Source organism: Diaphorina citri, unplaced genomic scaffold (genome assembly GCF_000475195.1).
Source record: "Diaphorina citri unplaced genomic scaffold, Diaci psyllid genome assembly version 1.1 scaffold123, whole genome shotgun sequence".
NCBI lineage: Eukaryota > Metazoa > Arthropoda > Insecta > Hemiptera > Psyllidae > Diaphorina > Diaphorina citri.
Window position 1 is genome coordinate 470505 of NW_007377560.1, and position 17364 is coordinate 487868.

The 17364-nt window shown below is 37.6% G+C and overlaps 1 protein-coding gene and 1 long non-coding RNA gene across 2 annotated transcripts in view; both read left to right on the forward strand.

The window, feature by feature from the left end:
- LOC103524872 (multiple C2 and transmembrane domain-containing protein-like) overlaps nucleotides 1-17364 on the forward strand; it is a 36747-nt gene that overhangs the window by 17786 nt on the left and 1597 nt on the right. Inside the window, exons 8-10 of the mRNA XM_026820124.1 lie at nucleotides 9373-9522; nucleotides 14057-14346; nucleotides 16394-16607. Coding sequence (XP_026675925.1) covers nucleotides 9373-9522; nucleotides 14057-14346; nucleotides 16394-16607 — 654 coding nt within the window. The remainder of the gene's footprint in view (nucleotides 1-9372; nucleotides 9523-14056; nucleotides 14347-16393; nucleotides 16608-17364) is intronic.
- LOC113465556 lies at nucleotides 12748-13497 on the forward strand. Its single transcript, XR_003390226.1, has 2 exons — nucleotides 12748-12914; nucleotides 13388-13497. It is a non-coding gene; the product is annotated as an uncharacterized LOC113465556 (long non-coding RNA).

Below are 17364 nucleotides of genomic sequence, written 5' to 3' on the forward strand. Positions count from 1 at the left end.
AGAACGAACCTTTTGTCAACTGTTTCTAGAACGGACCTTTTGTCAACTGATTCTAGAACGAACCTTTTCTGTTTATGGTAAAGTTCATACCGGACGGAAATCGAGCGCGGGATCTAGCGCTTACAAGGTATACACGCTACGCTCCAATCTAACAACGCTGGAAGAAATTGTTTCGCCATGTCTTCTGAATGGTTGGTATCGATTTTGACGATATTTCCCTAGAGTTCACAGAACCACTACTGTGACTAGTCCACTAGTCTATTGATATTCAACCTTATTCAAGGATTCATGAATCTTTTAACATAAATGAAAATAAGTAATTCCAACGTATTTCCAGGTACAAGTGACCCATACGTCAAGTTCAAAATCAGCGGACGACTCCTGTACAAATCTAAAACCGTGTACCGGGATTTAAACCCGTCCTGGGATGAAACGTTCACTCTCCCTATAGAAGACCCATTCGAGCCGGTACAGTGCAAGGTGATGCCAGAAACAACATCAGGTCTTGTTGTAGAACTGCAAGTAGGTATTGCTGCTGCTATTATTATTACATTGCTTACTTGTGATTGCTAGTTGCTTATTCTCTACCTCTTCTTTATAAATACAGGTGGGGGTTAAGCGGTCAATGCCCGGGACCAAACTTCGGGTTTAGCCTCGAATACCGTGTGATAGGGTGGTAACTGGTGGTAGAACTGCAAGTAGGTATTGCTGCTGCTATTATTATACATTGCTTATTTGTGATTGCTAGTTGCTTATTCTCTACCTCTTCTTTATAAATACAGGTGGGGTTAAATGGTCAATGCCCGGGACCAAACTTCCGGTTTAAACAAAGGTTGTTGTTTAACATGAGAATCAGCTATGAAAATATTGCCCCGAATTCCGTGTGATAGGATGGTAACTGGTATGTGTCTTGTGACGACAAATGTGGGTAACTTATCAAGTTATCTGATGGACTAATTTGAGGAGCTTGGTTATACTGCATTACTGTGTGGACGACAAATGTGGGTAACACTAGGACTTATCAAGTTATCTGATGGACTAATTTGAGGAGCTTGGTTATACTGCATTACTGTGTCTCTGGGGCAGGTATTTAGATGTCAATGGGGTCTTTTCTTATCTACCTACACACTTCTCTAATTTTAGCTGGTCTTTTAATAAAGTGATGTCCAATTTTAAGATCAAGTGGATTCCATGGAAACAGAATACTGGTTTGGACCTTTCCTTTTTATTCCTCTTTTTATCTTTTTGAATGAGTTATTATTGTGTGCGTTTTTAATTGTTTAAAGACTTATTGAAAAAAGATGATTTTTTTAATGTATCTCGTAAGATTAAGTACCATTCCTTTGGGGGTTCTTCTTTTCTGATTATTTTTGGTCACATTTTACCTGCTTCATATTTCGTGCTGGTTCCTCCTCCTCTTCTTCTTCTTCTTCTTGTTTCCCTCTATCGAAAACACTCCAAAGAAATCCTTGAAATCCTCGTCACAGATGCTGTTCGAGTAACGGGTATCCATCATTATTCAGTCAATGCAACCATGAGGTTCGACCTCAAAGCTGAAGAAGACACTCTAGTGGTTTGTGTTAAGCAAACACTTCAAAATGAGGTCAACTCTAAAAGTTTACATTCCAAGGAAATATACTAAAAAGTTTATAAGAAAGAAATAAAACTAATCATAATAATAAGAAAGAAACGTAAAAAATAAGAAAAGTTTTCCCAAGAGTTTACTGGGAATAAAATAGGAGATAATTGGGAGCCTTGAGAAATCCCTGCCTCTCTCTAACTTCAATACTTTATTATCAGGATGAAAAATTGGAAACTGACGTGAATACGAAATTAGTAACTCGTAACAACTGAGAGGAAGTGAAGAACTTGCAATTTTACGACTGGTAAAAAGAAGGGAACTTGAGTCATAAAACATCCCATTGCATCAAAAGCTTAGCTGATAAAACGATAAACATGAAACAAACGAGGAGTTGTTTACAGGTTTTAATTTCACAGGAACTATCAGGTACCAGTGAGTCCTATTCCCAGAAGTATTTCGCATTCTATTCTGAACAAAAACAGCATTCTGTTGAATTTTCTTGCGAGCCCATGATGTGCGAACTTCGGAGAATGTTCATTTTCGGTTTTGGGGCTGATAAAAATTCTTGAAATTCAGCTTTTTGTTATTGGGGTTGGTCATCTGGCGTGCAATCCTGAGAGCGGAATTCCAATTTTGCACTTCAAATATAGTAATATTTGTGCATGACAACAATATGGTTATGGAATGTTTTTCAGGTTTTCTGCTGTTTTTAATAGGTTTTTCTGCTGTTGGATTTCAGGCAACTACAGTTTGGTGAACTCAATAAGATCACCAGATCAGGACTCACCGAGTAAACCGGTCCGAGCGAGTCACCTAACGTTACCAGACTGTCAGGAGGAGTTATCGGTAAGTTATGTCCCGGGCTGGATTAGAAAATACCAAATCCACTCTGACAGACCCAGGTCTCAAAGAGAGTCTGAGAGGCCTGAGAGTGAGTGGTGGGCATTATATTATTTTCGCCTTCAGTTTATTACTGCAATTTCATATCTTTTGTAAACAATGCATACAGGAGCGTACGTGCAGATCTTACTGACTTAGAAATTGACCTACTGAGACGGATGCTGGAAGTTGCAACGAAAACTTTGTGCGGCATTTCATCAAATTTCATAAAAAAGCCACTACCCAAAAACAGGTATAACTTGTGGTTTCAATGCTGTTCACTGTTCAAACTACACACTGTAGGAATGGCAACATTTCATATTAATGGTGTCGTGTACAATACGTACGTATCTACATTAGTAGAAATAGGAACATGCTAAAGGTAATGCTAAGGGAGTGTGATGCTAGGAACGATACGATAAATGGATTCGATAATAAAATAACAATACAATCCCTGCTCAAGGGAATGGAGAAATAGAAAAATACAAGAAATATACAGGGTGATTTTGACCGTAAAGTATCGTCCGCACTATGGCCGTTCTTTCTAGCTTAGGCATCAGTTAAACATTTAGCTTACCCTCTGTACATATATATTATGTAAAAGCAGCTAGAGTTCTGTATAATATTTAAAACCAGTTAAATTTAGGCACTAGCTAGAGTCCTTTGCGTGTGTATGTACTATCGATAATAACGTGCATGAGAGTCCACCATTCAAATGACGACCGCCATTGACGATACACTCTGGAGGCGATTTCTGAGATTTCGCTCTACTTTTCCAACATTGCAACAGGTATGCTGCCTATTTCGCGGCGAATGTTAATAACCCCGTTAGGTTTCCTCAAATGATATTCTAAGAACAATTGAAGAGTTCAAGCACAATATTTATCTCGAAATAGGCCGCATACCTGTTGCAATCTTATGGCGACATACCGACTAATCAATAAGTAATGAACACGAAACAGACCTCTTCAAATAGGCGTCTTGTCAATGGGTTTACCCAACACTCTGCAACCCGAAACCCTAAATTTCAAATTGTTCGAGGTTGGATTTAGCATTACACATAGAGAATATTTTAAAAGCTTTCCAGTTTAATTTTGGGTTTGGTTTCCTTTGTCTTCCGGTTTGGTTTCCGGTAATTTCTTGTAGACTTCATTTTAGGAAATTTAGAATGGCATATTTGCATGTTTTGAGATCCCCTTTTTACATACCGTCTCGTAAAATAAGTTACTTTGTGTACTTTTTCCAAGTACAAGTAAGGGTGGACTGTAGAGGCACACATCACATAGTGGGGTGTGGGCGGATGAAAGAGTTTCACCTCAATCCCCCATTCTTTCATACAGTCTACACGTCTACAGGACTTCATTTTTAATTTCCTTATATTCTCTTTAAGGAAAGTATGTAATGTAGGTATTCGCGAAAATTTTCAATCGTCAGTTTTTAGTGCCAGAACAAGTTTCAAGATCCCCAGAGCCTAAATCCAAAGTTTCAGCCATTGGTCCATGACCGCTTTTTGGCGGTTTCGGCATAATTCAATAGGATACCGAAAGTCCTGTGTATGTTCACACCAGATTTTCAATTTCTAAAATAATCACATGATGCTGTTTCGTGATTGTTTCAGTTAGCTGAGGAGCTGGCCAGGTGCAAAGCAATGAATCTAATAAGTATCCGGGAAATTAATAACAATACGTAATCAAGTAATAAAGTCATGACGAGGTGCGGGTGTCGGAAACACGTTCTAGTTCTACTGAGGTTTATAGAGTTTACCTATACGCTTTGCAATAAAAGTTATACGTTCGCGACGCGTGAGCAAAATAGAGAACTTAATACCTACTTGGAAAATAATAAAATAATTTTTCGAGGATTTTTATTTATTTTTATTTTTAGTGAGTGATTTTTTATACTAAAAAAAAGAGTGTCTTTTTTTAAAGTTCAACTTTGCACTGCTCCGAAGTGTAACAAGTTTAGTGTCTTTAAACTTTAAAGTTGACTCCGTAGTGTATTGATTCAATAATAACATACACATAATGTGTAAGATACCTACCAAATTTGGTCAATCGCAAAAACAACCTATAATAATTTATTGTAGAGTAAATATTTGACATTTTAATAAAACAAAATAATTCGTAGAAATTATTATTAATAATAATCTTCTTCTTCTTCGCCTTTTCCCATGTTCAGATGGGGTCGGCGTTTGTCGTCGGCCTCTATCAGCTTTAGAGTGATCGCTTTGAGGCCAACTGTTTTTGGCTAAAACAAAATTTTCCGAGTGGGATGCCCTTCGCACTCAACCTTAGCTATTGATATAGCGTGAGGAAATTTGGACTAGTCTACTCCCTGTTTATAGTCCCCTAGCTAGATGCTGATATAGTCCCTCAGCCAGACTATAAATAATAATAATAATCTAGTTAAATAAACAGTGTGCAACTAATGTACACAAGACAGGCGTTTCATCAGTTGTCAATTAACTGTCGAGACATTCTGTATATTTCATGGTCAATATGAACACATGTGTTAATTAAATACTGGCTTAGACTATTAACTGATTAATAATCATGATTGCACTTCTAATAATTCAAAATAAGACATGTTATGATTCAAGCAATAAAAACCCAACAGTGTTATAATATTTAGCCTGGTATTATTCAGCATCCCTTTAGGGGTAGTCTTGCTAAAATCCAAGTCTACCCCTAAGAGTGTTCTCACAACTCGGAATCACCAAACACTACTTCGTCAACCATTCGGGAACAATCGCGGAATTCCGTTAATAGAGTCACAACTTGAAATTTGACCTCGGAAAACACTTCGTCAAGCTTTCAGCAACAATCGTGGAATTCCGTCATTCGAGTCACAGCGCGATCCTTTACCTCGAAACTCCGATTCGCCGAGAGCACTTCGTCAAGCACTCGGCACCACTCGTGTCATTTTGTCACCTCAACGCATCGCAACGGATTCACCGGTGAAGATGTCGGATGACTCGGACGATGAGTTGTACATCCGACGCCGCAAGTTCGCACTGACGCATGACAGCACGCTAGTTTCTTAACTTCTCTGTTATTGCTAAAAAGTCAGTAGAGTTCATATCTTTGTTCTTACATACAAACAAGCTGTTGGAAGACAACCACTTCACTTTTAAAAAATTTTACTTTTAAAAATCTATTCAATTGAATATTGAATGTGAAGAACCATTATCTTGACTTTTACTTTGATAGATTTGTGCGATAAAAAAGTACTTATTCATAGGAAGTAGGTAAACGGGAAATAAAAACGGTCTTTATTTTTCCCCCAAACAAAAAGCTTTTAAAAGTTTCACCTAATCTTTTTATGTTTGAAGATTGCATTGTTCCTCCAACTTCCTAGTATTCCATACCTCGGCTGGGATTGAACCCACGCCCTCCTGTTTACCAGGCGAGCGCCTTGACCACTACACCACCGAGGCAGGTGTTTCTGTGGGAGTCCAAGGGGTTTTACCTTCAGTTCATAGTAATTATTTCTAATCCCTGTCATCAAAACTCTTTTCATTTTCCATCTTGTAATTTCCCCATACAAAGTATTTCCCCCCTATCGATGCAATGACTTTAAAATAAAATCATTCCAATGACGTCATTCCTAGTTATCTAGAACTAGTTAGCTTCAAGCCCAACAACATTATGATACCCTACCACCTATTATTAGATTTTATAGCTACTATTGTGGACTGAGAGTGTAATTTGTGTATCATTTGTTTAATGGCAAAAGTAGATATCAAAGTAGCGAGTGTATATCATTGGTTTTTAACGACAAAAGTACCAAAGTACCGAGATACTGAGTACTGATTACACGGGGGTTCAATCCCAGCCGAGGTATGGAATTTTATCCTCAATATAATTTGAGAATTTGATTACAATAATAGTAGTAGCCTACTGCTGGAGTAAATGGACTTTTCAGTCCTATTCGAGCAGTATAAATAAGCACTATATTATTATATTATAACCACAGTGGAGAAAGAAAGGCAATGTAAAATCAAATGGTGCTCATAAAAATAGAAGAAGAAGAGGAGGAGGAGGAGGAGGAGAAGAAGGGATGGTGGAAAACTTGGAAAAGCAGAAAATTTCGTTATCGCTAGTCAAGTCACAGAATCGCATGCGTACATTTTGTTCGTACCGGGAGTGAGAGAAAACTTGCGGAAAACTTGCGAGAGAAAAATAATAGAGATTTACGTATTGGAATAACATAACAATGTGATGTGAGAATCTAATTGCAGAATTGAGAATCTAATAAGTATCCGGGAAATTAATAACAATACGTAATCAAGTAATAAAGTCATGACGAGGTGCGGGTGTCGGAAACACGTTCTACTGAGGTTTAGGTATAGAGTTTATTTTATACCTATACGCTTTGCAATAAAAGTTATACGTTCGCGACGCGTGAGCAAAATAGAGAACTTAATACCTACTTGGAAAATAATAAAATAATTTTTCGAGGATTTTTAGGTATTTATTTTTATTTTTAGTGAGTGATTTTTTATACTAAAAAAAGAGTGTCTTTTTTTTAAAGTTCAACTTTGCACTGCTCCGAAGTGTAACAAGTGTCTTTAAACTTTAAAATCAACTCGTAGTGTATTGATTCAATAATAACGTACATAATGTGTAAGATACCTACCAAATTTGGTCAATCGCAAAACCAACCTATAGTAATTTATTGTAGAATAAATATTTGACATTTTAATAAAAATAAAACAAAATAATTCTGTAGAAATTATTATTAATAATAATCTGCTTCTTCTTCTTTTTCTTCGCCTTTGGGATGCCCTTCGCACTCAACCTTCGCTATTGATATAGCGTGAGGAAATTTGGATTAGTCTACTCCCTGTTTATAGTCCCTCAGCCAAACTATAAATAATAATAATCTAGTTAAATAAACAGTGTGCAACTAATGTACACAAGACAGGCGTTTCATCAGTTGTCAATTAACTGTCGAGACATTCTGTATATTTTATTTCATGGTCAATATGAACACATGTGTTAATTAAATACTGGCTTAGACTATTAACTGATTAATAATCATGATTGCACTTCTAATAATTCAAAATAAGACATACTATGATTCAAGCAATAAAAACCCAACAGTGTTACAATATTTAGCCTGGTATTGTTCAGCATCCCTTCAGGGGTAGTCTTGCTAAAATCCAAGTCTACCCCTAGAGTGTTCTCACAACTCGAAATCACCAAACAATACTTCGTCAACCATTCGGGAACAATCGCGGAATTCCGTTAATAGAGTCACAACTTGAAATTTGACCTCGGAAAACACTTCGTCAAGCTTTCGGCAACAATCGTGGAATTCCGTCATTAGAGTCACAACGCGATCCTTTACCTCGAAACTCCGATTCACCGAGGTGTACTCCGTCAAGTGTTCGGCACCACTCGTGTCATTCCGTCACCTGATTCAACGGATTCACCGGTGAAGATGTCGGATGACTCAGACGATGAGTTGTACATCCGACGTCGCAAGTTCGCACTGACGCATGACAGCACGCTGACACGGAGTCTATGTTCTGAATATGAGGCATTACATGGGAGTGATAATATATTGGAGAGATGGGGGAGTACGCTGCGAGAGAAGAGTGATAGAGTGCAGAAGGTAAGTGAAAGTGTAGTAAAGAGTAAAGTGCCGTGTTTGGGGTAAGATAGAAGAAGCCCAGATATAGTGATAGAGTGCAGAAGGTAAGTGAAAGTGTAGTAAAGAGTAAAGTGCCGTGTTTGGGGTAAGATAGAAGAAGCCCAGATATTGTTTCTGTGGGAGTCCAAGGGGTTTTACCTTCAGTTCATAGTAATCATTTCTAATCCTTGTCATTATCAAAACTCTTCTCATTTTCCATCTTGTAATTTCTCCATAACAAAGTATTTCCCCCCTATCGATGCAACGACTTTAAAATAAAATCATTCCAATGACGTCATTCCTAGTTATCTAGAACTGGTTAGCTCCAAGCCCAACTACATTAAAATCCGCCCCGGGCGGGAATCGAACCCGCGGCCTAGCGCTTACAAGGCAGACACACTACCAACTAAGCTAACTAGGCTGGCTAGATGTTGTTCAATTTATGGTTTACTGGAGACTGTTGGTCCGAGCTTATATATTGGAAATTTGGGGAAAAGTGTATGGGAGAGGAGAGGTGGAGAGAGAGTGGGTACCTACAGGTTCTATACAGAACACAACTCTCTCATCAAAAAAAATAGTTAACAAATGGTATACCCATCCGTAAAAGCCGAAGCTTGTGCCACGGATGGGGAGTTGATACCCTACCACCTATTATTAGATTTTATAGCTACTATTGTGGACTGAGTGTGTAATTTGTGTATCATTATTTGTTTAATGGCAAAAGTAGATACCAAAGTAGCGAGTGTATATCATTGGTTTTAATGACAAAAGTACCAAAGTACCGAGTACTGATTATACGGAGAAAAATAGCCCGTTTCCTTTTCCGGCCACATCAGAGTAGATTATAGCTAGTTATAGTTACAACAGGGGATTTTATTTATTATTATTTTTTTTAAGAGGTTTGACAGAGGGAACTAAGGTTCTATACTATTTAAAACTAAATTTTACGTATTTGTACTATTTAAAACTAAAGTTTACGTAGTGGCGACGCAAGATATTGGACAGTTTGCTTTCGATACTTCTGACGTCCGCGCAGAGTACCATAGACCTACAGACACTTACCGGTCACTACTCAATGTTCGACTCAATGAGCACAAAAGAAACCGCAAGAATCGACAAAAAGCCGGTCGTCTGCCGGAAGAGATAAAACCGCCATACGCCGCGGTTTTATTGTTTTCAATACGTATTCGTATGTTTTCGGGTCCAAAATAGGATAAATAGATAAATACCGATTCTATTTTCTAAGGCCTCTCTCTGATTTGGTTTGGTTTCAGTATTTCCAAAGGAACAACAAAACTCTCGAGCTTACCAAAAGACTGAAGAATCAAATCTGGAGCTCTGTAGTGACCATAGTGCTTATCCATGGCAAGAATCTGCTCCCTATGGATGAGGATGGACTTAGTGATCCTTATGTTAAGTTTAGGTAAGGTACATAGTGTCCAAGGAAAGAGGTTTTAAATCTTGGGACCCTTCAAAATCCGGAAGAAGGGATTGAGAAGGAAAAAAATGCAATCGACCTTGAAAATCTCTGCCGTAACTCCTTACCTTCTGTTAAAGTTGACTAAACTTCTGCTTTGACTAGACAAAGAGCCGTTCTTTCGCATTAAATCTCCATGACAAAAATAAAAAGATAGGACCGTCTAAATCAAGCAAAGGAATTGATTAACGTGTGTCCTCACATAGTCGATAGGCCACCGTCGACTGAACCGTCCACACTGCCTCGACAACATAGATTCACCTCGTCAATCGATGGCTGGTCGACTATGTTTGGACACACCTTTAGGTATGTACATACATATGTTGAGAAGGAAGACAGGATAGGAGAAAGCCAGCCGTTCCGAGAACGAACATTATCCCATCAGGATAAAATCCACCCCGGGCGGGAATCGACCCCGCGGCCTAGCGCTTACAAGGCAGACGCACTACCAACTAAGCTAACTAGGCTGGACAGGGGATTTTAGAAAACAGTATGTACAGAAAATTTAACCGGAAATTTTACGTCCCCCCTCCTTAAGTAAACGAAAAGGGGGAGCAGACATCAAACCTATTAAGAAATAATTTCTCATGATGTTCAACCGAATTTCTGTTAACCTTTCCCTAAAATAATTTATAAAAGGTGTGGGTGGGTACCTACTACTCGTACGTTTTTATGTTTGTCCACTTTTTTGAAACACGCTGTAAGTAAAAAAAAAAAAAAAAAAAAAAAAAAAAAAAACTGATAATGGAATTTGCGTAGCAGCAGCAGCAGCTGTATATGAAAACTTTTTTAATTATTAATATTAAAAAAATGTCTTCGCAAGAAGTTTTTTTTTTTTTAATTTAGGTAAGTAATAAAAAGAGACATTGTTTATTCTCCATTAAAATTAAAAGTCACCCCAGATACCCACACTTCCGCAGTGCTGTTCTTGTTTCAAAATATCTCACTATCCTGTTTCATTATTCTTGGAGACGCTAAAAGAAAACATGAAAGAAAGAAAATCATGTTCATTATAAAATGAATATTATCTACCTGATAAATTAAACTGGGCTTAGCAGAACAAATAGACAAAGCGAATGACATACCGGTATGTCTGTATGATTATAATGAGTGTATGTCTGTATGTAGAAAAGTGCTGTATACAGTGTAGTGTGTTCATAAAGTCCCCCCACCTTAATTTTTGAACGGATGAATTTAGAAACCTGAAATTTTGTATACAAGCCTATATTTACTTCTAGTTTCTTATAGGCCAAAGACTTTATGAACAGACTGTATGGAAAACGAATATGATTTAACTGTGGATACAGGGTGATATGATTTAACTGTGGATACAGGGTGATATGATTTAACTGTGGATACAGGGTGGTATGATTTAACTGTGGATACAGGGTGGTATGATTTAACTGTGGATACAGGGTGTTATGATTTAACTGTGGATACAGGGTGTTATGATTTAACTGTGGATACAGGGAAAGGATCCCCTATTCTTCACCATCCCTGTAAGTACTTCTGTACTTTTAGGGACCATAACTTCTTCTTATTATGTAAGGTATTCTTGAATAGTGATTTTATATATTCTTTTCGTTCTTATTGACTATTCTTTTAAGCTCCTTCTTTTGTTTCCAAAGAGTTTCGTATCCGGAGGATTGCGGAGAAGTTCCATGAATCACATGAGTACTGTTAAAGTTAGACTGTAAAGGGGTTAGAATACTGGGTATGACTGTGGCATCACCGGCCGATTTTCAATTAGGTACTTCGTTCAAGATATGTTAGCGCACTTTGGTGAACCCTATAGTAAATTGATCACATGATAGATTTAGACAAAGAATAATTTTCTCATCACGATATACATATGATAAAGGTGATGGTGATGGAACTATTTTGCTATTGGCGTCAGGGAAAATCTGAGCTCCCCAACACAACAACTGAATACACAATACATATAATTATTATTGTTATGCGATACAGAGGCACGGTTCTGGGTAGTAAAGGAGTAAAAAAGGATGAGAACACCAAGATTGTGGTCAGAAGAAAAAGGTCCAAATTTTATTAGAATTGGACAAACCGTTCAGGAGTTGTGGAGAAACAAATTGTTTCTGGCCCATGACCATTCACTATATCTAGTAGACCTGACAAGTAGGGTATTGAATGTTTTTAAAGTTAAGAAACAATGCTTGAGCTGTATCTGAGATACGCAACTTCATTTTAAGACATTAGACTACTACAGTTCTGTTATGTAGTTACGTACTTATGAATCGCAAGAATCTTATGAAACACATCATGAGTCAGACATTCATTTCACTCATTCTTTTTCCCCTCAATGGATGTTGATTCATTCATAAGATTCCTCATACTTGGAAATATCCTGCGGACTATAGCTGAGCAAATGGTCTGATTTCACTATTAGGCCGACCTGTACAGGTGCGCCTGTCAGGTTTACCTAATAGTGTATGGCAGCAATAATAATAAGGCTCTCAGGCGACCTGTCAGGTTTACCTGATAGTGAATGGCCGGGCTTTATCTACTATCGGTCAGACTTGGGTCTGATTTCAACTCCTATACAGGATCGGGGTCAGACAGAAGATACTCCACCTATGTTGGGTTCTGCACTGACACAGGCGACATTATCAGTGTATTGCAAATTCAGGGTATAATATACAGTCTGATATCATACAATGCGTCCCATATAATCTAACAGCTGTGTTTACACTAGCTTCCACCATCTCGTTGGATAGAATCTCTCTACTAATCTAGTTCTATCAGTATAACACTCATTACGAGGTGAAACACTCTCGTTTCTAGAGATAATTGTTTTATGATTAATTTATTACAATTAAACAGTTATTAGATTTATTTGTGATCTTGGCGACCTGTTTTGAGCCTTGTTTCTGGGTGCTAATTAAAGATGTGGTGACTAAATTGAAGACATGTCAGGAAAAAGGTGTCCTTAGACGTTAGAAAGTGCTGATTATTTCTCCCTTTGTATTAGTGAAATAAAAAATCCGAGAGTTACCTAAATAATTGAATATTTAGACATTTCTTCAGGGTATAATATACAGTCTGATATCATACAATGCGTCCCATATAATCTAACAGCTGTGTTTACACTAGTTTCCACCATCTCGTTGCATAGAATCTCTCTACTAATCTAGTTCTATCAGTATAACACTCATTACGAGTTGAAACACTCTCCTTACTAGAGAGAGTTGTTTTGTAATTAATTTATTACAATTAAACAGTTATTAGAGTTACTTGTGATCTTGGCGACCTGTTTCTGGGTGCTAATTAAAGATGTGGTGACTAAATTGAAGACATGTCAGGAATAAGGTGTCCTTAGACGTTAGAAAGTGCTGATTATTTCTCTCCTTGTATTAGTGAAATAAAAAATCCGAGAGTTACCTAAATAATTGAATATTTAAAGAATTGTTGTTAAAGAATTGTTGAGTAAACGTGTGGAGATTCTGGAGATGAACATCTTTTACAGATCCACAAGAACACGTACCATCCAAATACATACCAAGCTCGACGTTTCTTAACTTCTCTGTTATTGCTAAAAAGTCAGTAGAGTTCATATCTTTGTTCTTACATACAAACAAGCTGTTGGAAGACAACCACCTTTTACTTAAAAAAATCTATTCAATTGAATATTGAATGTGAAGAACCATTATCTTAACTTTTACTTTGATAGATTTGTGCGATAAAAAAAGTACTTATTCATAGGAAGTAAGTAAACGGGAAATAAAAACGGTCTTTATTTTTCCCCCAAACAAAAAGCTTTTAAAAAGTTTCACCTAATCTTTTTATGTTTGAAGATTGCATTGTTCCTCTAACTTCCTCTTCCTGTAAGGAAGTTTTCTTAGGGTGAAAACTTCTGACGTTTACTTATTTTTAAATTTCCTAAAAAGTCGTGAATAATAGACCGGAAAATATCAAAGTTTCAATGTAAGAAAAATCTGGTGTGAACATCACACGACTTTCCTTATCCTATTGAATGGTGCTGATTTGGGTGTTCTGTTGTTACAATTACAATATATTTAACCGTTTAGTCAGTATAGCTGAAAACCGCAAAAAGCGGTCGAAACTTCAATGTAAGGGGAATCGGGGTAAACTTTGCACTCCACTGCTACAGTCAGTTCAAAAAGATCTTAGACAAGATTCCCCCACTATCTTTCATCCAAGAAAGATAAACCCAGGGTCTACAGTATGGAGAGTAACGAACCTACAGCCGGTCTATTAGCGTCTACACCACCCGGTACTACAGTGTTGCCATCATGCAACGTTGCCAGTTCACAAGGAGTGACGGTGGCGACCTCTGGGGGATCTACACCGACGTCGTACCCGCCAAAAAGCGGTCAAAATACCGCCAACCGCAGCACCTATCTCAACCAAGTTTCATTTCGCATCCTTGTCACATTTGTGAACTACATACCAAATTTCAAGTCTTTAGCTTATACCGTTCCCGAGATATTGGTAAATTCCAGCGAAAACCGCCAAAAAGAGGTAAAATGCCGCCAAGCGTTGCATTGAAAGATAAATCCAGGGTCTACAGTATGGAGAGTAACGAACCTACAGCCGGTCTATTAGCGTCTACACCACCCGGTACTACAGTGTTGTCATCATGCAACGTTGCCAGCGCACAAGGAGTGACAGTGGCGACCTCTGGTGGATCTACACCTACATCGCTATCATCCTCATTTGGAGCCACCTCTGCGCTTCTGAGCAAGAGTCTGAATTCTCTCAACGTATTGGATGTAAGATATTGTGTGGGGAGGTTCGTTCTCTTCTCTACGAAATTGGGATGGAAAACTAGAGATGAGGATAAACTCTTACCTGGAAGTGGTTAAGTCTATCAGAGCCCCGGAGATGATAGATGTTCAATTTACGGTTTACTGGAGACTGTTGGTCCGAGCTTATATATTATATTGGGAATTTGGGGAAAAGTGTATGGGAGAGGAGAGGTGCAGAGAGAGTGGGTACCTACAGGTTTTATACTACAAAAAGGGGCTACGCAGGGTGAAGCCCTTTTTCCAAGAAAGCCTTCGAGTGTATAAGCAACACATGTAAGGTACCACCTTCGTTACCTTCTCCCCCCTCTCTCTCTCTTTCTCTCTCCCTCTCTTTCCCTTTCTTTCTTCCTTCCTTCCTCTTTTGTTATTTCTATCTAAAAATGAAATTTCATTTTGAATGATGATTATGGTGTGTTTAAGAAACCAGTCATAAAAAAATGCTACTTGTCTGACCTATTTAGGAAGGGGTTTTTTTTTAATTTATTTATTTTATTTCATTTTTTTTTTTTACGGCAGGGTGTTTGACCCCCAGCTCAAATATTCCTCCTGTTTTTGCCTCAGGCCCTCAGGGATCTTTCCCTATGATCTGCTTTCGTTCCTACTCTCTTCTTCATTCCCTTTTCTACTCATTCTCCTCCTCTCTTTCCTTGTCGTACTTCTTCCATCATTCTTCTGACTTTCCCATCTCTTCTTCTCCGTCTATTAAATTTCTCCTCCTCCTCATCTGCTTCTCTGCCTCTTTATTTTTCTCCTTCCTCTTCTTCTTCTTCTCCTCCTCCTCATATTCTATAAATACGACCCTGCTATCATGTCCGTCCTTCCTAAAATAAGAACCTTTGAATCTGACCACAATCATGTACAAAAGTGTACGAGCATACTCACCCATTTTCCCACTTCTTCATTCATTCATCCATCCATCCCTTCATCGGAAATATCAAAAGATGTCCCGAGAATAATTTCTTCGTCTTTCGACATGATGAATAAATTATTATGGGATCGAAGGAGTATCCAATGAGGAGTTCGGTCAAAAACGTAAACAATAACAAATAGTGAATTTGCATTTCCAATATTAAAATTGAAATTTTTCATAGTTATAATTATTTTTTCGTGGAAACAACTATAGATAAGGATTCAACGGAACCCAGACTTGCAAGGTAAAAGACGAGCCTACAGGGAAAACCAGAGATTTGAAAGATAAAAGAGGATAAAAAAGTCAAATCACCTAACTCTCCAAGGAGGTCAAGCAGCTGTGGACTGCAAAATCTGACCAACGAAAATAGTGAAGCTAAATTTCGAAAAATCGACCAACGACACAACATTAGTGTGAACAGACCCTACTACCAATATCAGAGGGAATTTTTTTCAAATAAAAATCCCACGGCCTGAAGGAGAAAAAAAAATCGATTATAAAGTCAAATATCGATTATCCAGCTTTGTTTACCTTTTTCTTATCAATCTTATCATATATCATTATTTTTTTATTTATTTTGTATTTTCCTTCTTTAATTTGCGAATAATCCAGCCTAGTTATGTTGGTTGTGAGTATCAACCTGACAGACAGCCTAGTTATGTTGGTTGTGAGTATCAACCTGACAGACAGCCTAGTTGGAGAGTTTCGGAGGTCACGGGTTCGATTCCTGCCAGGAACAACTTTATCCTAAACACATAGGGTTCGTTCTCGGAACCGAAGTGAACCGAACAGATAAGTTTTGTTCTCGGAAAGGCTGGCTTTCTCCTATCAAGTTTTCTTCGATTTCGGGACGATAAGACCTCCATTGTTACAGTTCCCCCTACAAAACCTCTTTGTTTTTTCTTCGTGTGATGAAAGCTATAATGGAGTTTTTGCAACCAAAATTAGAGTCGTGTTTTAAACCCTTCATCGTTATTTAACAAGTACTCGTTTCTGCGCGCTCTGCACATGCGCAGAAACGAGTTTTCGTCAAATAACATTCAAGAATTGAATTAACGGACGCTAATTTTAGTTCCAAAAACTATCTACTCAACATAACGATAACTATTTTCATATTCCAGTAACGTGAAAGACATAAACTCCGTGTTAGAAGTGACGGTATACGACGAGGATAAAGACCACAAGGTAGAGTTCCTGGGGAAGTTAGCCATACCTCTGCTCAGGATACGGAATGGGGAGAGGCGATGGTATGCTCTTAAGGATAAGAAGCTGACAGGAAGAGCCAAGGGCAACAATCCGCAGATCCTACTTGAGATGGATGTCGTGTGGAACCCGGTAATAATAATAATAATAATAATAATAATAAAATAGGCACAATGTCCTCAGATAGGGAGGGATAGAAGAGAAAATTACAAGAGTTTTCAGACTTCTGATTGGGAAAATATTTTCTGTTTTATTTTTTCTTCGTCGACTTTTTTCAATAAAAAAAAAAAAAATTCCATGTATTTCTAACAAAATGGAATCAAAAAGTCAAGATGACTAGATTATGAATTTCTGTAATTAACTTGCTCTTTTTAGATATACGAGTATTAATTACATGGAGAGAAAAATCTTCCTAAATCACAGATTTTCATTCACAGACCTTACACTCTAAAAACTAGATTTAATCCAGAGCATTTACTATATGATTTTTCAGTCTTACAATAGTTTGTCGTGGTCTCAAAAATTAGAAAATTTCATAAGTAATTCATATGAATGTACCATCTCCAAATACAAACATAAACATGCTCACTTGCACTAGCTACTCACATTTAACTTACTCTGACTTTAGCGTCCTTAATCAAGTTATTGAACGGATGGTGTGGAAAAAATTAAACTCGATTGATTCTGCATACGTAGGTGTATGTATTGGATTAAGACTTTGTAGCAAATCCTGACATATTCTTCTATCGGCCAATTCTTGAACCTGAAACAAAAAAAAGAGCATTCAACTATTAGTACACAGAATTTATATAAATATTATATTTAATGATTTTTCAGTCTTACAATAGTTTGTCGTGGTCTCAAAAATTAGAAAATTTCATAAGTAATT